Source organism: Chroicocephalus ridibundus, chromosome 1 (genome assembly GCF_963924245.1).
Source record: "Chroicocephalus ridibundus chromosome 1, bChrRid1.1, whole genome shotgun sequence".
Lineage (NCBI taxonomy): Eukaryota > Metazoa > Chordata > Aves > Charadriiformes > Laridae > Chroicocephalus > Chroicocephalus ridibundus.
The window spans coordinates 27,906,805-27,923,692 of record NC_086284.1 but is presented as its reverse complement, the minus strand read 5'-3'; the positions used below and the strand labels follow the sequence as shown (position 1 = coordinate 27,923,692).

Sequence of the window (16,888 nt, the reverse complement as noted above, 5' to 3'; positions counted from 1 at the left end):
CCTGTACCAAAGATCAGTGCCAAGTCTCTGAGAGAAATCGGATTTCTGACACAGCGGTCTCAGCAGTGTTTTCTATGGGATAACTTTAATATTGCCATTATTCTCAGCTGACTAACACTCTCTAGGGAACTTGCAAGTGCAATCCAGACTGAAGATCTCATTGCTGGGGCTGGGCAACCTCAAGTTAAGGCTGACATTGCTGAGTGTCATAATATTACTTCCTATTTTGGGATGTAGAATTTTATTTTGAAGCAGTAACTAGGATTTTCTTTCCTTCTGTCAACAGCTTCCTGAAAGGATCTAATAAACCTGCTAATCAGATGATTGAGTTTTGCATGCGGATTGCTGGTTTCCTTCTTTAGAACTGTCTATGTGTCACTTTAATTAAAGCCCAGCAGATTATTAAATCAGTAGAATGAAGAACCAGCAGGATCTTCAGTCTTTATACTTTGCAGGACCTTTTCCAGCTCAGAGTGCCTTCCTTCAGTACCAGTTAACCAGTAAGAAGTCGTACAGATTTATGTTTTTTTCCTCTGAGGGAAGTGGTGTGTTTCAGAGTGGTGCTGCTGGTTGCTCACCGCGGAGCGTAAGCGTGCAGAATCCAACGCCTTTTTTATTAACAGCAGATGTCAAGTAGTCCTGTCAAAACGCCAGCGTTTATTTGAGAGCAGTGATATTTTTGATACCGTATCTACATTGAATAAATTCCCTGGCTTTTTATTAAACATCCAGAAGAGTTATTTGCATGTTGGACAGATACGCTAATTACCTTTTTTATTTTTTTTTGGAGGGTGTGATTTCCTGAGAGTGAGTGATTACAGTTTGACAGGTACTTTGAAATATCAGTGGCAGATTTGCTCATATTTGGAATTAGAGCATAAAATAGCTAATAAATAGTAAGAGTTGATGGGGAAGAGGGAAGGAAAAGACTTGGATAGAAAATGGTGTCTTTTTTTCTTGTATACGGTATATGGTTTTATGGGATTGGCTGGCATTGCAGAATCCTTGTGCTGTTGCAAATTTAAATGGTTTTGAAGTTGTTAAAGTCAACTATTTCGTATTCATCTTCTCTGTCAGAAAAACGCTTTTATGTGAAAATAAGCTTACTGGGACATTATTAAATCATTTAATCCAGTTGTTTGATGAGTTCCATGCCCTGATCACTTATAATCGTGAAAGATTATGTATACATCAGAGAAACAATTTTTTGATGAGTGTGTTTATTTTCCTTGTTGAGTTTATAATGCTGGTGTTCAGCTTCTACCTTCACTTCCACTTAATCCAGTGAGTTCATTTGAGTAATTTGTTTGTGCACAGAATGCCTTTCCAGAACATCTTTCAGGTTCTTTATAAATGCACTATACTCATTTTGCTCCTCCGATAGATCCACAGCCTTTCTTCTCTCCTTTGCTCTGTGCCCCAAATACACTTTTTCTCATGCGTGGCTCTGTAAGTGGCTTTAATGGGACCATTCACACACTTAAAGTGCATCCCTGGTTTTAAATATCTGTTGAACAGAGATTTCATTTTCATCTCGCTCTACCGGGTTCAGCTTCAGGTAATGATTTCTAACCAGTTCTCTGGACATCTTGTTCATTTGTACAGGATCCATAAATCTAATACTACAGGCTTGAAGACTGTGTTTATAGGGCAATATAAATGTCAGCCAGGGACCAGTCCCTCGCCCAAAGCCAAGTGGCACCGGGTGTCCCCTCATCCCCACTGCCGAGGGCACACTTCCCAATAGCTGCCTTGCTCTGAGCATTGCTCCTCAGAGCAGTTCGTAATTGAGACAAAGCTACTGAGCCAGGTGGAAAAACCCTGGGGCGGTGCTTCGGCCTCATCAATGGCCATCTTTTATTTAGCAGTGTAGATGCTGAGCTTCACTTCACTGCAAGTTGTCCCTTGAATTAGCTGCGCCGCTGCCAAGGGCGGACTTTGCCTTATTCACAAGACTGGCCTCTCCTGCTCTGATCCCAAAGCAAAGGGACATGCCGCATGGGTAGGCGTCTTGGGAGCCTTTGCTGGTGTAGATGAACGTGGGATGTCCCCGCTGAGCCACAGGGCTGCTGAGCGGGGAGAAATGGACCCAGGATCTAATAAATTCCTGGTTTCTGCCTGCTGGCTTACATGCTTCAGCAAATAAAACATGGTTATATCAGCAGAGCGTATTTGTCTTTGGTTTCTGTTTGACACTTCCACTTGCAAAATTGCTACAGCTGGAGTTGTAAGCAAATGATTTCTTTATTATTCATAGCAGCAGGTGCTGCAACAGCCTTTTGGCTGGAGTTGTACTCTCTTGGTCCATGGTTTCTATATATTTGATTAGATGGTGCCATGCTGCTCAGATGCGATGCTAGTCCTCCAATAAATGTATTTTGTTATACAATCAGTTATATAGTGCATTATCATTATTATTTCCATAAATCACTTCAGTTGACAGCTTTCTGTTGCTGCTTGGGATTGTTCCAGCAACAATTTGCATCCTTTTTGTATGGCATCCTAAAAAGATTTTGGAAGTTAACATAGCCTGGGTTTGATTTTATAATAGCTGGTGCCCTTCTGGCTGTGCTGGAACAGAGAAACCAGCTATCCAAGCAGGACTGACATATTTATTTTGATTCACATATCGTTTATGTATTCTTCAAGAAGTGCTTGTCCCAAGATTCAGTATGGCACTTCAGGCACCCGCCTCCAGTGTGCTTATGCCAGCATCGTGATGCTGAAAATCAGGTGCCTGTCCCCAGCAGGGTGATTGAGAACAACGCGGCTCACTGCACAGCGGAGGGACAGAATGATGTTCCTCACGCAGAAAGACAGCCCAAAAACCTGGCACACTGATGCAGGACCCGCCTGTCTCTTGCCAATCGGCACAGTGTGTATCTGAATTTCCCATTCCTCTGTGGAAGCGAGATACTTACGCTAAAGCCCTCTCTTGAGGGCTCAGCACTGATTCTTTTTAAGTGATGCTGCTGGAGAAATTTTGGCTTGTAGTGCTGCAGTTCTGCTCCTTACTCTTTGCAGAATGGGCCAACACATAAAGCCTTAGGAAATAAGTTGAATTTACTCCTCAGCCAGATGGCTGTGATTCATCACAGAATCACAGAATGGTCAGGGTTGGAAGGGACCTTCGGAGATCATCTAGTCCAACCTCCAGCCAAAGCAGGTTCACCTAGAACAGGCTGGACAGGAACGCATCCAGGTGGGTTTTGAGTATCTCCAGAGACTCCACCACCTCTCTGGGCAGCCTGTTCCAGTGCTGTCACCCTCAAAGTAAAGAAGTTTTTCCTCATGTTCAGATGGAATTTCCTGTGTTCCAGTCTGTGTCCGTTGCCCCTTGTCCTGTCGTCGGGCATCACTGAAAAGAGTCTGGCCCCATCCTCTCGATACCCGCCCTTTAGATATTGATAAGCATTGATGAGATCCCCTCTCAGTCTTCTCTTCTCCAGGCTAAACAGCCCCAGGTCTCTCAGCCTTTCCTCATAAGAGAGGTGCTCCATTCCCTTGATCATCTTTGTAGCCCTCCGCTGGACTCTCTGCAGCAGTTCCTTGTCCTTCTTGAACTGGGGAGCCCAGAACTGGACACAGTACTCCAGATGTGGCCTCACCAGGGCAGACTAGAGGGGGAAGATGACCTCCCTCAGCCTGCTGGCTGTGCTCTTTTTAATGCACCCCAGAATTCCATTGACCTTCTTGGCCAAAATCAAAAGCACATTCTCCCTTTCTAGGCTGTAGAATCACAGAATTATAGAATGGTTTGGGTTGGAAGGGACCTTAAAGATCATCCAGTTCCAACCCCCCCTGCCATGGGCAGGGACACCTCCCACTAGACCAGGCTGCTCAAAGCCTCATCCAGCCTGGCCTTGAACACTTCCAGGGATGGGGCATTTGCAACCTCCCTGGGCAACCTGTTCCAGTGCCTCACCACCCTCACAGGAAAGAATTTCTTCCTAATATCTCATCTAAATCTCCCCTCTTTCAGTTTAAAACCCTTACCCCTTGTCCTATCATTGCACTCCCTGATAAAGAGTCCCTCCCCATCCTTCCTGTAGGCCCCCTTTACATACTGGAAGGTTGCTATAGGGTCTCCCCAGAGCCTTCTCTTCTCCAGGCTGAACAACCCCAGCTCTCTCAGCCTGCCTTCACAGGAGAGGTGCTCCAGCCCTCGGATCATCTTCATGGCCCTCCTCTGGACCCATTCCAACACGTCCATGTCCTTCTTGTGCTGAGGACTCCAGAGCTGGACAGTGGGGGGTCTCCAGGTGGGGTCTCACCAGAGTGGAGTAGAGGGGCAGAATCACCTCCCTGGACCTGCTGGCAGTGAATCTCTAAAAGCAAGAGCAGAAGAGGTCTGGCATGAGGGTCTATGCAGGTACCACAGAGCCTGGCACTGGTGGGCCCTCACTAGGGAAGGGGGACTCAGCTCCTGTCTCTGTGGACATTTCACCATCACTGAGCTAAAAATCAAAGAGGAGCCTGGATGAAATCTAAACAAATCAATTCAGCCCGGGGAAGCGTACAGCAGTGTGCAGGAGACGGAGCTGGCCTCAACTTGGAACTAAAGCCAAGCTACAAATTGCCAATAACAAAACCTGATTTGGACTCAGCCACTCATTATTTTCCCATCGAGAAGTGACCACCTCACGTGGTCCCTGCTGGCTAAAGACGGGCTAACTTCAGGCGCTGCTCAGGCAGACCTTCTGACTAAGAGTCTTTTTCACAGTGAAATTGCCTTGCAGAAGGGAAAACAACTGTAGTCTAGCTGTGCTTTTTCCTGTTATTACGAGATGCTTAACCAATTCAGTTCTGTGCTTAGAGGAGGAATTTTCCAACATCTCAGTAAAATTCTTCGTTAATAAAAGATAAATAAACCCCATGTCTTTATAGACAGATTCCCATCAAGGCTGCAGAGGCAGTATTTACTGAAGAGATAACGGAGCACTCGGTTCGTTTGATGGGAAGGTGCAGACCGTTGTCCCTATGGGGACAAGCAGATAACCAAGAGCAGGGAGTGTGTCACTGCAAAGTACAGGAGTGGCTGCCTTTTCAGCTGGCAGCAGGCTGGGCACTTCACACCTGTGAGTTCACTGGTATCTGGAAGAATCAGCTCAGCCTTCTGTTTAATTAAAAAAAAAAATAATTAGGTGCAGTTTCACCCATTATACTAGTTTCATTTACAGGTTGCATTGCTGGGACAGTTGATGGATCTGTCGTATGAAAGGAGAATGGGTGATATGCATTTAATCACTGATTTGGGCATTGCAAGCTATTAAAGAGAAAAGTAATGGACCAAGAGGTGCGTCCAATATGACATTAATGGTACCGCTCCCAGTTAGCATGGCAGACCCAAAGCAGGGAGATGAAAAATACAAAGAACGCAACATGGCAAGTCAGTTTGGCCACTGACTCAGACAGAGGGACCCTCTCCTGGTCACAGATGAACAAGCACCACCACTCTGCCGCTCTGAGCTGCCACAGCCACAGTGTCCCCTGTTTCCCACCTGTCGGTACAGCTGCCCACACGTGCCTCGCCGGCAGCTTGTGTGCTGCCTCCCTGAGCCCCACCGGCATCATGAGACGCTTCCAGGCGCGTTCCAGTGTGCTGGACCTCCTGTATCCTTGCAGCTCATACCCTGCTTGTGCCCGAGTCTGGTCCTAAGCTCACTCCCTGCAAGGCAGGTGAACCCGGTTTGGGAATGGGCACCAGGTTGTCCTTAGCAAGCAGAACTAGGTATTCCCCATGATTTTTATTGATGAGCTCTGGATTTTATGCCCTGTTTACGGTGGTAGTAATGCCTAAAAATGACATATAGCGTCATCCTGAAATGTGGAACTTATTTGAAAGAAAAAACCCGTGTAATTATTAAACAAAAATTAATTTATTTTTTACAGGTGCTGTTTCAGAAGCTGTGTAAGGAAAAAGCAGGTAAGACGCTGCATTACTTCTTGAAAGTTTCTTGGTGGCTTGTGTAGACATGCCCGCGTTGATGGAGGACCCACAAGAATCTCCGCTGTTCTCAGTTCCAGTTTTATTTCGTGCAGTTGCTGCGATCACATCCATGCTGTTGTTCGTGACATAGTGGTGTAGGACTTAGGTGGTTCTTTGGAGAGCTGATAATTCAGCAACTTTTGACTTACACCTTGCGAGGTGAGTTCTGAAATCACAGGGATAAAGCCAAGTATTTGCTATTGGTGTCAGAGTGGCGCTGACGAGGGTAGGGTGAGTCGAGGTGAGGTGTACCCGAGGGCTTTTTCCGGCTCAGTGGCTCAGTGCTCACAGTGCAGCTGAGTCTGGTGCAGAGGCTCGTTACACAGCAACACTTACCAAGAAATGTAAGAACCCCCAGGCCTTGTCCCCAGTGGCAGAGTCACGGTGCCCAAATCCCTCCTTAGCCCGAGCTCACTGGCCAGTTAATGCAGTTGTCAATATTAACAGCATCGGTGAATTTGACTATTCTGGGGCAATTATTCAGTTACAGCTGACGTTCTGCGAGGCACCAAGATTAGAGCTGTAACCGGAGTTAAGGAAATGGATACCCTGAACCCCACTTCGGCAGGAGCTAAGGAAAGGTTTGGATAGACAGATACACGCACAGACATCCTGATTCAGCAAGATACTTAACACGCAATTAAACCCGCATTTGACAAAACCAATTCATTGCAACGGGGAGTAGCAACTGCTTGGATGATTTGCTTAATTGAGGGTAAATGTCCTTATTAAATTGTAATGAAGCACAATTTAGAAATACAGATAAAAGAAACTGCTTCCCAGAATGTGGGTTACTGGAATTTAATAACAGCCCCACAGTTTTGCAAAAAGAAGTGTCCCCAAAGTTTTAAGTGCATCTTCATTCCCAGAAAAGCCTTTGCCAGCTAGAAACATTACAGTCATAAAACAACTGACCTCTGGAGTCACCCATTTCCGACTGCTTTTTCTGTTTCGTTAATCAATATGTATGTAGTGCATGTCAATTAAAATGGAAGCAATTGGACATCGTTGTTGTAATTATCCCTCTGTCCCTAGATGACTTAGCATCTTTTTTTTGGCCTGAAGGACTAGTTTAAGCCAGTTTGCTAACTCAGTGATTTCTTCCTGCTCGGAGGAGCATCTGTCTCTGCTCTAAATTGCACCCTCAATCCTTTCCAAGGGCCACCGTAACGCCATTAGAAACAGATGAAAGAAGCCTTTTGCAGCCAATGTCACTGATTCGATGGCTCTGCTGGCAAACGTGCTGACTTAGCAAAATGCCAGCAACCCCGGCCTAGAAAACTCACGTCTCCATCGGCAATTTCACCTTCATGTGCTTAACATCAGGTCAAAAAAGCATGAAGGCTGTTGAGCACAGTATAAATATAAGTATTTTCATTCAAGTGCTGCGCACATTAGCTTTTTCTGCTTTATGAATTGTATGTGTATTTATTCCATGATGGTATTTGTCAATAAAACATGTGCCATGCTTTTCCAAACCTAAAGAAATCCCATCAGTTTTGAGATTGATTTAGCAATTGTTTTTATTGTTTTCATTGCTTGGACCAAAACCTCTCCATGACACTGAAGGCTTGCTTTATAAAGAAAAGAAAAACACATCAGTGGCACATAAATTTTAAATAAAAGTGATTATTTTAGCAGCACTCCCATTTTTTACTATGATTCATTTTTGAATTGTTTTGCTTTTATGATAACATTAATTTTGTCACCAAAATAGATAAAGTTCAGCGCCCATCTTTACAGTAGAACATGATGGTTGAAAATTTGATAACTGCAGGTATGAAAGAAGAATGACAGGTCATTTTCTGACACAGTTTGGTCGCTGAGGTGGAACTTTAATCATGGAAATCTAGCATAGATTTCCATCTAGATACCAGATAGAGCCGGTAATAAATTTATCATTAAAAAGCTTCTGGCAGAAAATGCCCATTTCTTCAAATAGAACCATTTTACAAAAAAAAAGTTAGCATCCATTAATTTCTATTTCAAATCTTTTCTGTAAAATAGGTGTTACGTCTTTACATGAGATATTCTAACATTTTTCAAAGTGAGAAGTTTTGATTTTTATTTGGCTTTGAAACTTTTGGCTTTGAAATTTGTTATGTTAGACCATAAAAAAAAAAAAGAGAGAGAGAGAGAGAGAAAACATGATTTAAATTACAAAATTGGCCAAATCTATGTCTTGGACTGAAGGATGGTGGTGGCTCCCTGGGGACTAGGGGCAGACATGGGAACAGGATCAGGCACGGGTCCAGGATGGCCAGGCAGGGCCCTGGGGACGGGCACGGGCCAAGGATGGGATGGGACGTCAATCTGTAGGTCAGCTCCCATGGCGGGGCAGGGCTGTGGCAGAGCTGGAGAACAGCCCCGCTGCAGCGTTGTGGGGCTAGCATGGACAGTCCTGGATTGCGCTGAAATGGGGTTCCACAAAGACTTGGAAATGTATCTATTTTTATATTTATGTATTTATGCACTACTAAATAAATGCAATGTTATTAGGAGTTAGGCTTATGTTGCAAACGTGGTGTCACCCACACCCTTTAAGATGTAGTTAGCAAAGCGCAAGGGACAGTTGCAAGAGAGAATAAGCACTTTGGCCTGGAAAAGTTGTTTTTCATGTAGACAGGTTTGCCCTTGGTCTGTAGGTTAGCAAATTGTCCGTTGGCCTGGTGCAGAAGCAGTAGACCGAGAGACGATTCACACAGGCATGAATGAGTAAGTTTTATGGATGTATAGGATGTAAAAACATCCTATTCTGAGGCTTTACCAAGACCTGTGAAAATACCGGCTTCATCCACTGAGCCCTACTTTCTTTCAGAATGAACATGGCGATCCTGGTGGTAACTGTGGTTCCAACCACTGAACCACATTCCTGCTGTCATGAATAGATGATGTCATTAATAGGACTGCCCCAGTCCCATTGCCAGGCAATAGACCACTGTGTTCAAGGCATCATCATCAATGCTTTTCTTCTCATATCGCCAGGTATATAACACCAAACCGATCTCTATTCTGAACTTGTAACCCAGGAGGTCCTAACGGCCTGCTGTGGTACCACAGAGAACGCCTTGGTGAGCTCCTCCTCTTGTCACCAGATTGCTGCTGGGTTTTTAGACAGCCTGTGGTAGTCACTATTAAAAACTGACTGACGTTCTGCATCCTTAATCTTTCCCAGTATATCTCTTAGTAAAAATTATTCTATCCAGCTGGAGCGTTCTAGCTGCCTAATGTAAAGTTATCACCACATAACCCAAGATGACTAACACAGAGCGCACTTCATCACGGGTAGGGAAAATGAGCTTTTACTTTGCTGACAAAAATTTGAAGTCAGATTAAAAGCTGACACATCCTCTATTTTAGCGGTATGTATGAAACACTAAATATAGCAGCGCGCTCGGGTATTTGCTGATGCATGGTAATGTAGTCTGTAGCAGAACAGCGATGGGCTGGCAAAGAAGATGGTGCACTGCAGTAATATGATAAAATCCTCATGTGACCTTGGCCATTTCAGAAGTACTCCGTGGATAATTGTGTATCCTTGAATGATGTATTACAGAATTCAAATAGAGGCAGTTCTGGTCCCAGGGCTTTAAGGAATAGCCTGATCCTGCAATATTTGTCCAGGCATAATGCTAATTGACTTCAAGGAGAGGTCTCCATAGCTTAAGAAGCCAGAACTCTGCTACACAGCAGCTGTATTTGAACAACTGCCAACAAAGGGCCTGATTCTGGGAACTGAGAGGGAACTGCAACTCCATCTGGCCCTGGTTAGAAACTGCAGGCGCTTGATTCACCGCAAGATCAAACCCATGTACAGTAGTTCCCACTGACTACATATTTTTGTGTTTCCTTGGTCATATAACTTTTTTATGCTCATGTTTATATTTTACCTTTGCTGCAGTCCCTGGGCAGGAGATACGGGTTGATCGCCACACTGTGAATAGGGAAATGGATGTGGCTCACTGAACCATAACCTGTTCTGGGATTTTCCTCTTGCTTGTGGGGAGATGGAGAAGGTGATCTCCTAGCAAGTGTGCAGATGGTGGAGCGGAGGCTGTGGCCATGAGCTCCCTTGTCCCATCCTCTGCAGGGAAGAGCAGCAGCTGGGCGAGATGTTCTGCAGTCCCTCCCGAGACCTAGGTAGTACTCACATCTCGTGCTGTCATTACTCCGGCTACGAGAGTTTACCCAAGATGAGAACCTGACCTTAAATAACTGGGGAAAAGAAAACATCCTCATCCAATGATCCTGTGCATTTACTAGAAAGCAGGGTGGGGTCACTTCGACATGTTTCCAACATGAAGTGGAGATGCTTACTTTGGACTGAAAAATGCTGTTTTCCTCAGCAGTGATGTAGTAAAGTAAACTAGTGAATAAACCCAGCTGTTAGGTGGCCTTGGTGTGTTAACTACTTAAGCTCTGTATTGCTCAAATTAGATGTAGGTAGGTTGTCCTTCAGTCAGCACATCAGAGGGTCCTTTCATTTGGCTCCTCTTCCGACTTCTATGTGGTGCCAGTTTGGCTCCCAAAATTAGGCAGTGAGATTGCCTCTTCCTGCCTGTGTGTTCCCTTCATTATCAGAAATGATAGAACAAACCCCTTCTTTGTTCTTCTGAAGAGGCAAATCTTTGCTACTCAGCTCCTACTGTTGTATTGGAGCAGCTGAGGGCAAACTGCTCTCAAAAGCAAGAGGAAAATGAGAACCCTTACTATATATATCTCTCGGGATATTGCTGTTTCTAAAAAAAAATGACAAAACAGGTCTAGATTAAAACATATATGTTTAATGGTTTAGTATGTGAATTATAGACAAAAGCTTGATCTATTAAGGAATACTCTGATTTTTATACAAGAAACTTCTGAAACAATGAAGTAGTAATGTATAAAGACACTTTATACACATCCTAATACTCAATGTCAGTCTAAATGTCCTCCTCCATTTACCTGCTCCGTAGTTCTTTCTGTCACTCTGATTTTCAGTCAACATTTTTAAAAAGAAAGAAAAATACTGAAAAGACTAGAGCTGGTAAATGTTAAAAATAGTATCTAGTCAATAATTGTACAAAATACAGGTGATTTCAGATGAAGGTATTATAAACGTTTTTCCCAATTCATTTTTGTTTACAGCTTGGACTCCTAAGGAGAGCTGAACACTAAACAGCTGATAGATGAGCTTGGGTTTGTAACGACTCTAGAGGCACGACAGGAACCTTGCTGTAAATGGTGATCTAATGCAAATTGATAAATTGCTCTAAAGTTTTGCCTCTGTTGGAATTAGGGGGTGTTGGTTTCCAGCAGCTAATATCAGACATGGAGCCATAGGATTATTGAGTCATTTTCTTCTATGACTGAACAAATCTCTGACAAAGGTTGTGGACAAACAGCCATACGCAGCTCCACTCCATCTGAGCAACCAACTTCCTTTAAACTGCCAAGAGTCACGGCAGAGGGCACATTTTGGCATGTAGGATTTATTCCAAAAGTAACAAATGCCTGGAAAATTTCCACTGAATAATAAAAAAATCTCGTATGCCTGTTTTCTATTTCAATTAGACCTTTCCCTCAGACCTGTCTGATAGCCACAATGCAAGCTATGTCCTTGTATTTTATTTCCTTGCCAAGGTAAAACTTCAAAAGTTTGAAGGTTAGACATCTTAAACTATGCAAGCAGCAAAATAAATCTTTAGTGGTTTATAATGCTAACTAAGCATTACAGCTCTGAGAGAGACACACACATGGCAGGATGAGCTATATAGTAGGAGCCTTTTGTTTTCACAGAAGGCATTTCTAACGGGTAGCACTTCCAGCAATTTTAGTGTTCCCCATTAGAAAACATTTTCCTCGTGTAACAATTCTCTAGATTCAGGTTTTGCTATTTAACTATTTAGGATCAATTCCTAAGGATTAACTTTTGAGGTTTTGTGCTGTTTTGGAGTGACATGTAGCTCCTCTCTGAAAGGCTCAGGACACGAGATAGATTCTGTGCCATTTCTTTGTTTGCAAGCCGGGCAGGCAAACACAGAGGAATGCTTCTGGCTGGAACATATGCTTAATGTAAGTTATTTGGGGCAATAAAGCTATTGAACAAAGCAGCCAACTTCTGACCTTTTGCAACACAGGACCTTTTGTGGGACCGTAGTCAGACCATGCCACTGTTTCGTGCTATAGAACAACCTGCCGTGGTTCAACCTCGGCTCAGAGGAGACGTCCACAGCACAAAAAGACACGGCGTCTGTGTAGCTGGGACTGGCCATGGTCAGCAACACCAGTTTCCACTTCCATGAGCGCCAGAGTGATGAAACCCTTCACTATTGCTCGTTTTAGGATTGAATGCAGGATCTCTAGGCGTGAGCCTCAACACCTTGCACTTGAGTAATGACCACATTAACTTGAAGGAAGTAATCACTGCATAAGCCTCTCCCTAAATATAATGGGACCACTAGAGGAGGACAAAGAGCCATGTAGTGTTAACGTCAACTACAGGGGCACCTTCCCCAGAAACAGGAGAGTTGCTTTAGCAAGCTTTTCAACTGAAAACCATCCAGTCTCTGCCCTTCCTGTTCTCTGTATTAGATTCCATCCAGGCCAGCAAGTTGCTATGACAGAAATGCACATAGTGATGCTCACATTTATTGAGTGCTCAGCACAAGGCAAAAGCAAATTAGTAATTTCCACCATGCTGTCAAGCCACAGCTGAAGTGCAGCAATAGGAGGAGGCTGGAGCTGCATACGAACACAAAATACATGCCAAAGCCATCCCGTGTATAATTCTGTTGCATATAATGGCATTCATCAGTTGTGATTTTGGCTCTACATCTTTATGGAGGCAGAGCAATAAGAAAGGCAAGCTCAAGAAAACAGATGGCCAAAAAGTTGCATTTTATATGGGTATTATTAAGTGGATCTGAAATTGCTATCCCAGCCTTGGTGAAGTGTTGGCTTTTGAAATAGGGTCTGAGAGGGTAATGGCTTTAGGCTTTTATTTTAGATTGGTTTATATTAGGTACACACCTACCCTGGAATATTTCTTGGTTCCCAAAGACTCTGCTACATAAGGCTAGCATGTATGTCAGGACAATTTGTTTTAATGCAAAAGGACAATTTTTTCCCTGGTGTAGTTCTTGTGAAAACTAATGGTTTTACATCAGAGTTGATTTAAGATGGTTTAAAATTAAGCAATACGATGAAATAGTCAAGAAGTTGCTCAGCACACTCTGTGCAAGGCATAGCTCTGCCTGATTGCCATGCAGGTCTTCAGTATTAGCTGCAAATTTATGAATAGGAAGGAGAGACTGCGACATGTGCAATGTTTGGAATTTGGTTTGGATGATATCCTTTTACATGGAAATGTAAAAGGAAATGCTGAATTTACTTTTAAGCAAAGTTGATTAAAAATTCATTTATTCCATGAACTACAGCTGATAATATTTTTTTAGTTACTTGAGCAGTTACAGTTGTCATTGTATATTGCTTAGTAGTAACTGCCATTTTCTGGAATTCTTAGCTTACCAGGAGTGTAAGTATTTCTCCTGACTTTAAATTCAGTCCTCATTGCAATATATGATTACATATGACATGTAATTAAAGCTAAGATAGCACTGGCTAGTGAGAAAAGCTTGCTTTTAAAAGTCAGAAAAACACCCATCTGTAAGTATCACTGAAGTTATTAGATTGGTTGAATGGTTTTCAAGTCCATAATTATCAATTTATTTTAAAATTGCCTTAGTTCTGAGAAGTAAACTGATTCTAGCATAGAATCTTGCAAGTTTATCCTGCAGAATATTAAGGATTCCTCCTTTGTAGAACCTAATTCTGTGCCAACTGCAGTCACTTGTAACTTGGTAGGGGTAGGATTAGTCTCTTAATGATGCGTAGAAAATTATATATCTGTAGAGAAAATTATTTGTAACTGTAAAGAAAAAAAAATACCTTCCACTTTTCACAGCATTTCAGAATCAAACAAATCCTCTAAGTAGTTGAGGAAATGGGAAGCTCGGGAACATTATATTTCATAAAATGGATATAGTTCTTTTAGGAAAGTCTTAAAACTACAACTTAATTGAATTGCTAATTAAGTCATTTATTATTGTTTGTACTGAGGTAGTGACACTGGGCCTCAGGCCCGGAGTAATGTCCTTTTGAGCACCATACAGGCAGAATGGGAGTCCTTCCTTCACAAATCTTACAGCCCCGTATTTTCATTGATGTTCTTCATACAAAAAGGTGACTGTTAAAACATTTACATTTGTTTCTAATTCATCATATTTTTCAAGAGCTTATTTTCATGAATGTTGGTGCGTGAACTGGTTGGTGCCCAGGTTATGGTCCTGAAGCTGCTCTTTGCTGTGCCCTTTGTCCGTGCAGAGCTCTGCACCAGGAGGAGCTTATGGAGAGCCTCTGTGTCTGCTCATGCATGCCAGGGCACGCGTCCGAGCATTGTCTCAGGCAGCAGCGGGTCAAGACTTCCCAAAACAGAAAAATCAGAGAATGAGTGGGTAAGGCCACCCAGGTGTTGGTGGTCTGCTCCTGCCAAAGACAGAAGGATCTGGGGTGCAGAAATAGGAGGGAGAGATTCAGAGAACTGTTTCAACTGTGCCTGCTTCCCAGAGCAGTGGAGGGGGAATATGGAAGGGAATAAGCTGACTGGTCTTCCTTACAATCTTTCCCAGCAGTAGCTGCCTTGCTATCCGTGCCAGGCCTCCATCAAGAAAAGCCGCTAATTTGGATTTCCGGGGTCTTTTAGTAGACAAAGCAGGCACAAAGCCATAGCTACTCTGGCATCATTAGCAGACTGCTGATGTTGGCATCTGTTTGTTTTATAAATATATAGTACGTGAAGTTATCCCTGCTTTTCACACTCTTTCTTTTCTTGTCTGCTCACCAACACATTGTCGAAATCTTCAATTTACAGCTCTGTGGACTTTCATTTGGTAACAAAAATGTAAGGTGAGTTTCCAAAGTTAAAGTAAACTTCTCCAGCTATATATTTTCACATATATATAAGACAGACAGAACTGATGCAGGACACTCAATGGCTGGATGACGTATTGGAGAATTCAAAATATTCAGTAACTTAATTTAAAGTACACCTTTTCATTTGTTGCTTTTGTTGCTGTGCTCCTCTTCCCCATAGCCTTGGAATTTTTTTAAGCATAACAACCCTATAGGGATGATATCCAGAGTAGGAAGTTACACATAGGTAAATAACTGAGCATATACAGAAATATGTGAGAGTGCCTCTAACTTGCTGTGATGTGTATATGGAACATTGATGTAAGAATAGTATATTGTGCTTCCTTAGGTCTTGGCAGACCCTGTGTCTTATGATCACTAGCGAGGAAATACCTTTAACCTTCAAGTGTTCATTTGCAATGAGTACACTTTATTCTTACACAACGCAGTTTGGATGGGCACACAGAATTCCTTTCCAGTTGTTTTGTTCCCTTGGGTTTGATCCTTCTTTTACCAAAGTCTGTGGCAAAGTGTCCTTGACAATGTCAACAGAGGCCAAGTGGAGTGATGAAGTACTGGAGTTGTGTTGCGTGGGGCTGCTGGGTTGTCAAGTATGCATCGCTGTCCTGTGGAAACCACAGAGCCACCTCTGTCTACAGCATTAGGCTTATTTCATCATTATCCGTTTAGATGTTACAGAAAAGCAGCTCCTGTTTTTTGGCAGGAACCACTCCCCCACACCCACGTTAGACTCTTTTCTTCTCTTTGCCTCCTCTCCTGTGAGCAAAAACTTTGTCAAGAAAGCACATTTGTTTGGGCCAGGAACAGAGACAGCCGATACTCAGCTAGTTATTTTGATTGCCTGGCTGGTAGGGGTTGGGGGAACAGATAATGTCGAGATTTCCTCTGCATTCCAGATCTGTTTTCCTCCTACGGTTAGCAGGCAGTGAGTGTGACTTTTCCCACTCAGCTTTTCCCACAGTCAGTAAGACTTATCTGACAACGGAGTTAGTGTCAACTGTCCAAAACTAACTAGGAGATATCTTCCTTTCACCACTCCTGGGCTGTTGCTGCTTATCAATGTCACTCTCCAGCTTAAATGACTGGTTAATTTACAGACATACTGAGACAAATTCACTTCTGTTGCAGCTCCATGGAGTTTAGTGGAGTTAGACTGGGAACGAGTTTGGAGTTTGGCCGTAGGTGTCTGAAAAGCACAAGTGGTAGGAATGTGATACTAACAGAAGCAAGAGCAATACGACAGTCAAAATGAAAAAAGAAGCCCTGAGCTTTGGCAGGATTCCCATTTCAGAGTTCTGGAGTGCAATCCAACAAGGTGTTCATGTTTTACAGCTCGTGCTGCAAGAGAAAAGATGTTCTTCAACAGCAAAACAATTCCAGTGTCTCCACATCAAAAGGTAGCCCATGTTAAAAAATAATAAAAGAAGAAATAAGTCATAGGATTTCAGAACACAAATTCTGTTGAGAATTTGTGCCTTTAAATCTATTAGAGACTTTAAAAGAGACTAGAGTGAAACTGAAACATACTCAACCTGAGATTTTCAAATGAGTCTACAATGGTTAAATACTGAAATCCTATTAAAATTCCACAGAAACAGGAAACTTGAGATGGAATTGATACATCCAACTTTACCTACAGTCTAATATGCCTTTCTAAGCACCTCTTCTATCAATGGGTGAAGAGTAATTTTCAGAGTGCAACATCATCTTCAGCTGGATTGAGTCCTCCTCCACAGGTCTGCTTCTGGGCAGCTGTTTTGGGGTGGAATGAATTACCCTCTGGGGGATAAATCCCTCTCCCTCCCAGCTTCCCAACTCCCCCAGTTCTCTTTTAACCATGGGTGCCTAAAATTCAAGGAACGTGAACCTTACACCTACTGCTTTTGAGATTTTATTAGCATTTCTGATTCACAGGTTAAATTAAAA

At 43.0% G+C, this 16,888-nt stretch overlaps 1 protein-coding gene across 8 annotated transcripts in view; it reads left to right on the top strand.

Annotated features, from left to right (window-relative positions):
* Window positions 1-16,888, top strand: part of STARD13 (StAR related lipid transfer domain containing 13) — a 312,543-nt gene that overhangs the window by 134,658 nt on the left and 160,997 nt on the right. For all 8 annotated transcript variants that reach the window (XM_063332552.1, XM_063332535.1, XM_063332543.1 and 5 more), the window contains one exon: window positions 5,893-5,926. In XM_063332552.1, the coding sequence (XP_063188622.1) occupies window positions 5,893-5,926 (34 nt within the window). The remainder of the gene's footprint in view (window positions 1-5,892; window positions 5,927-16,888) is intronic.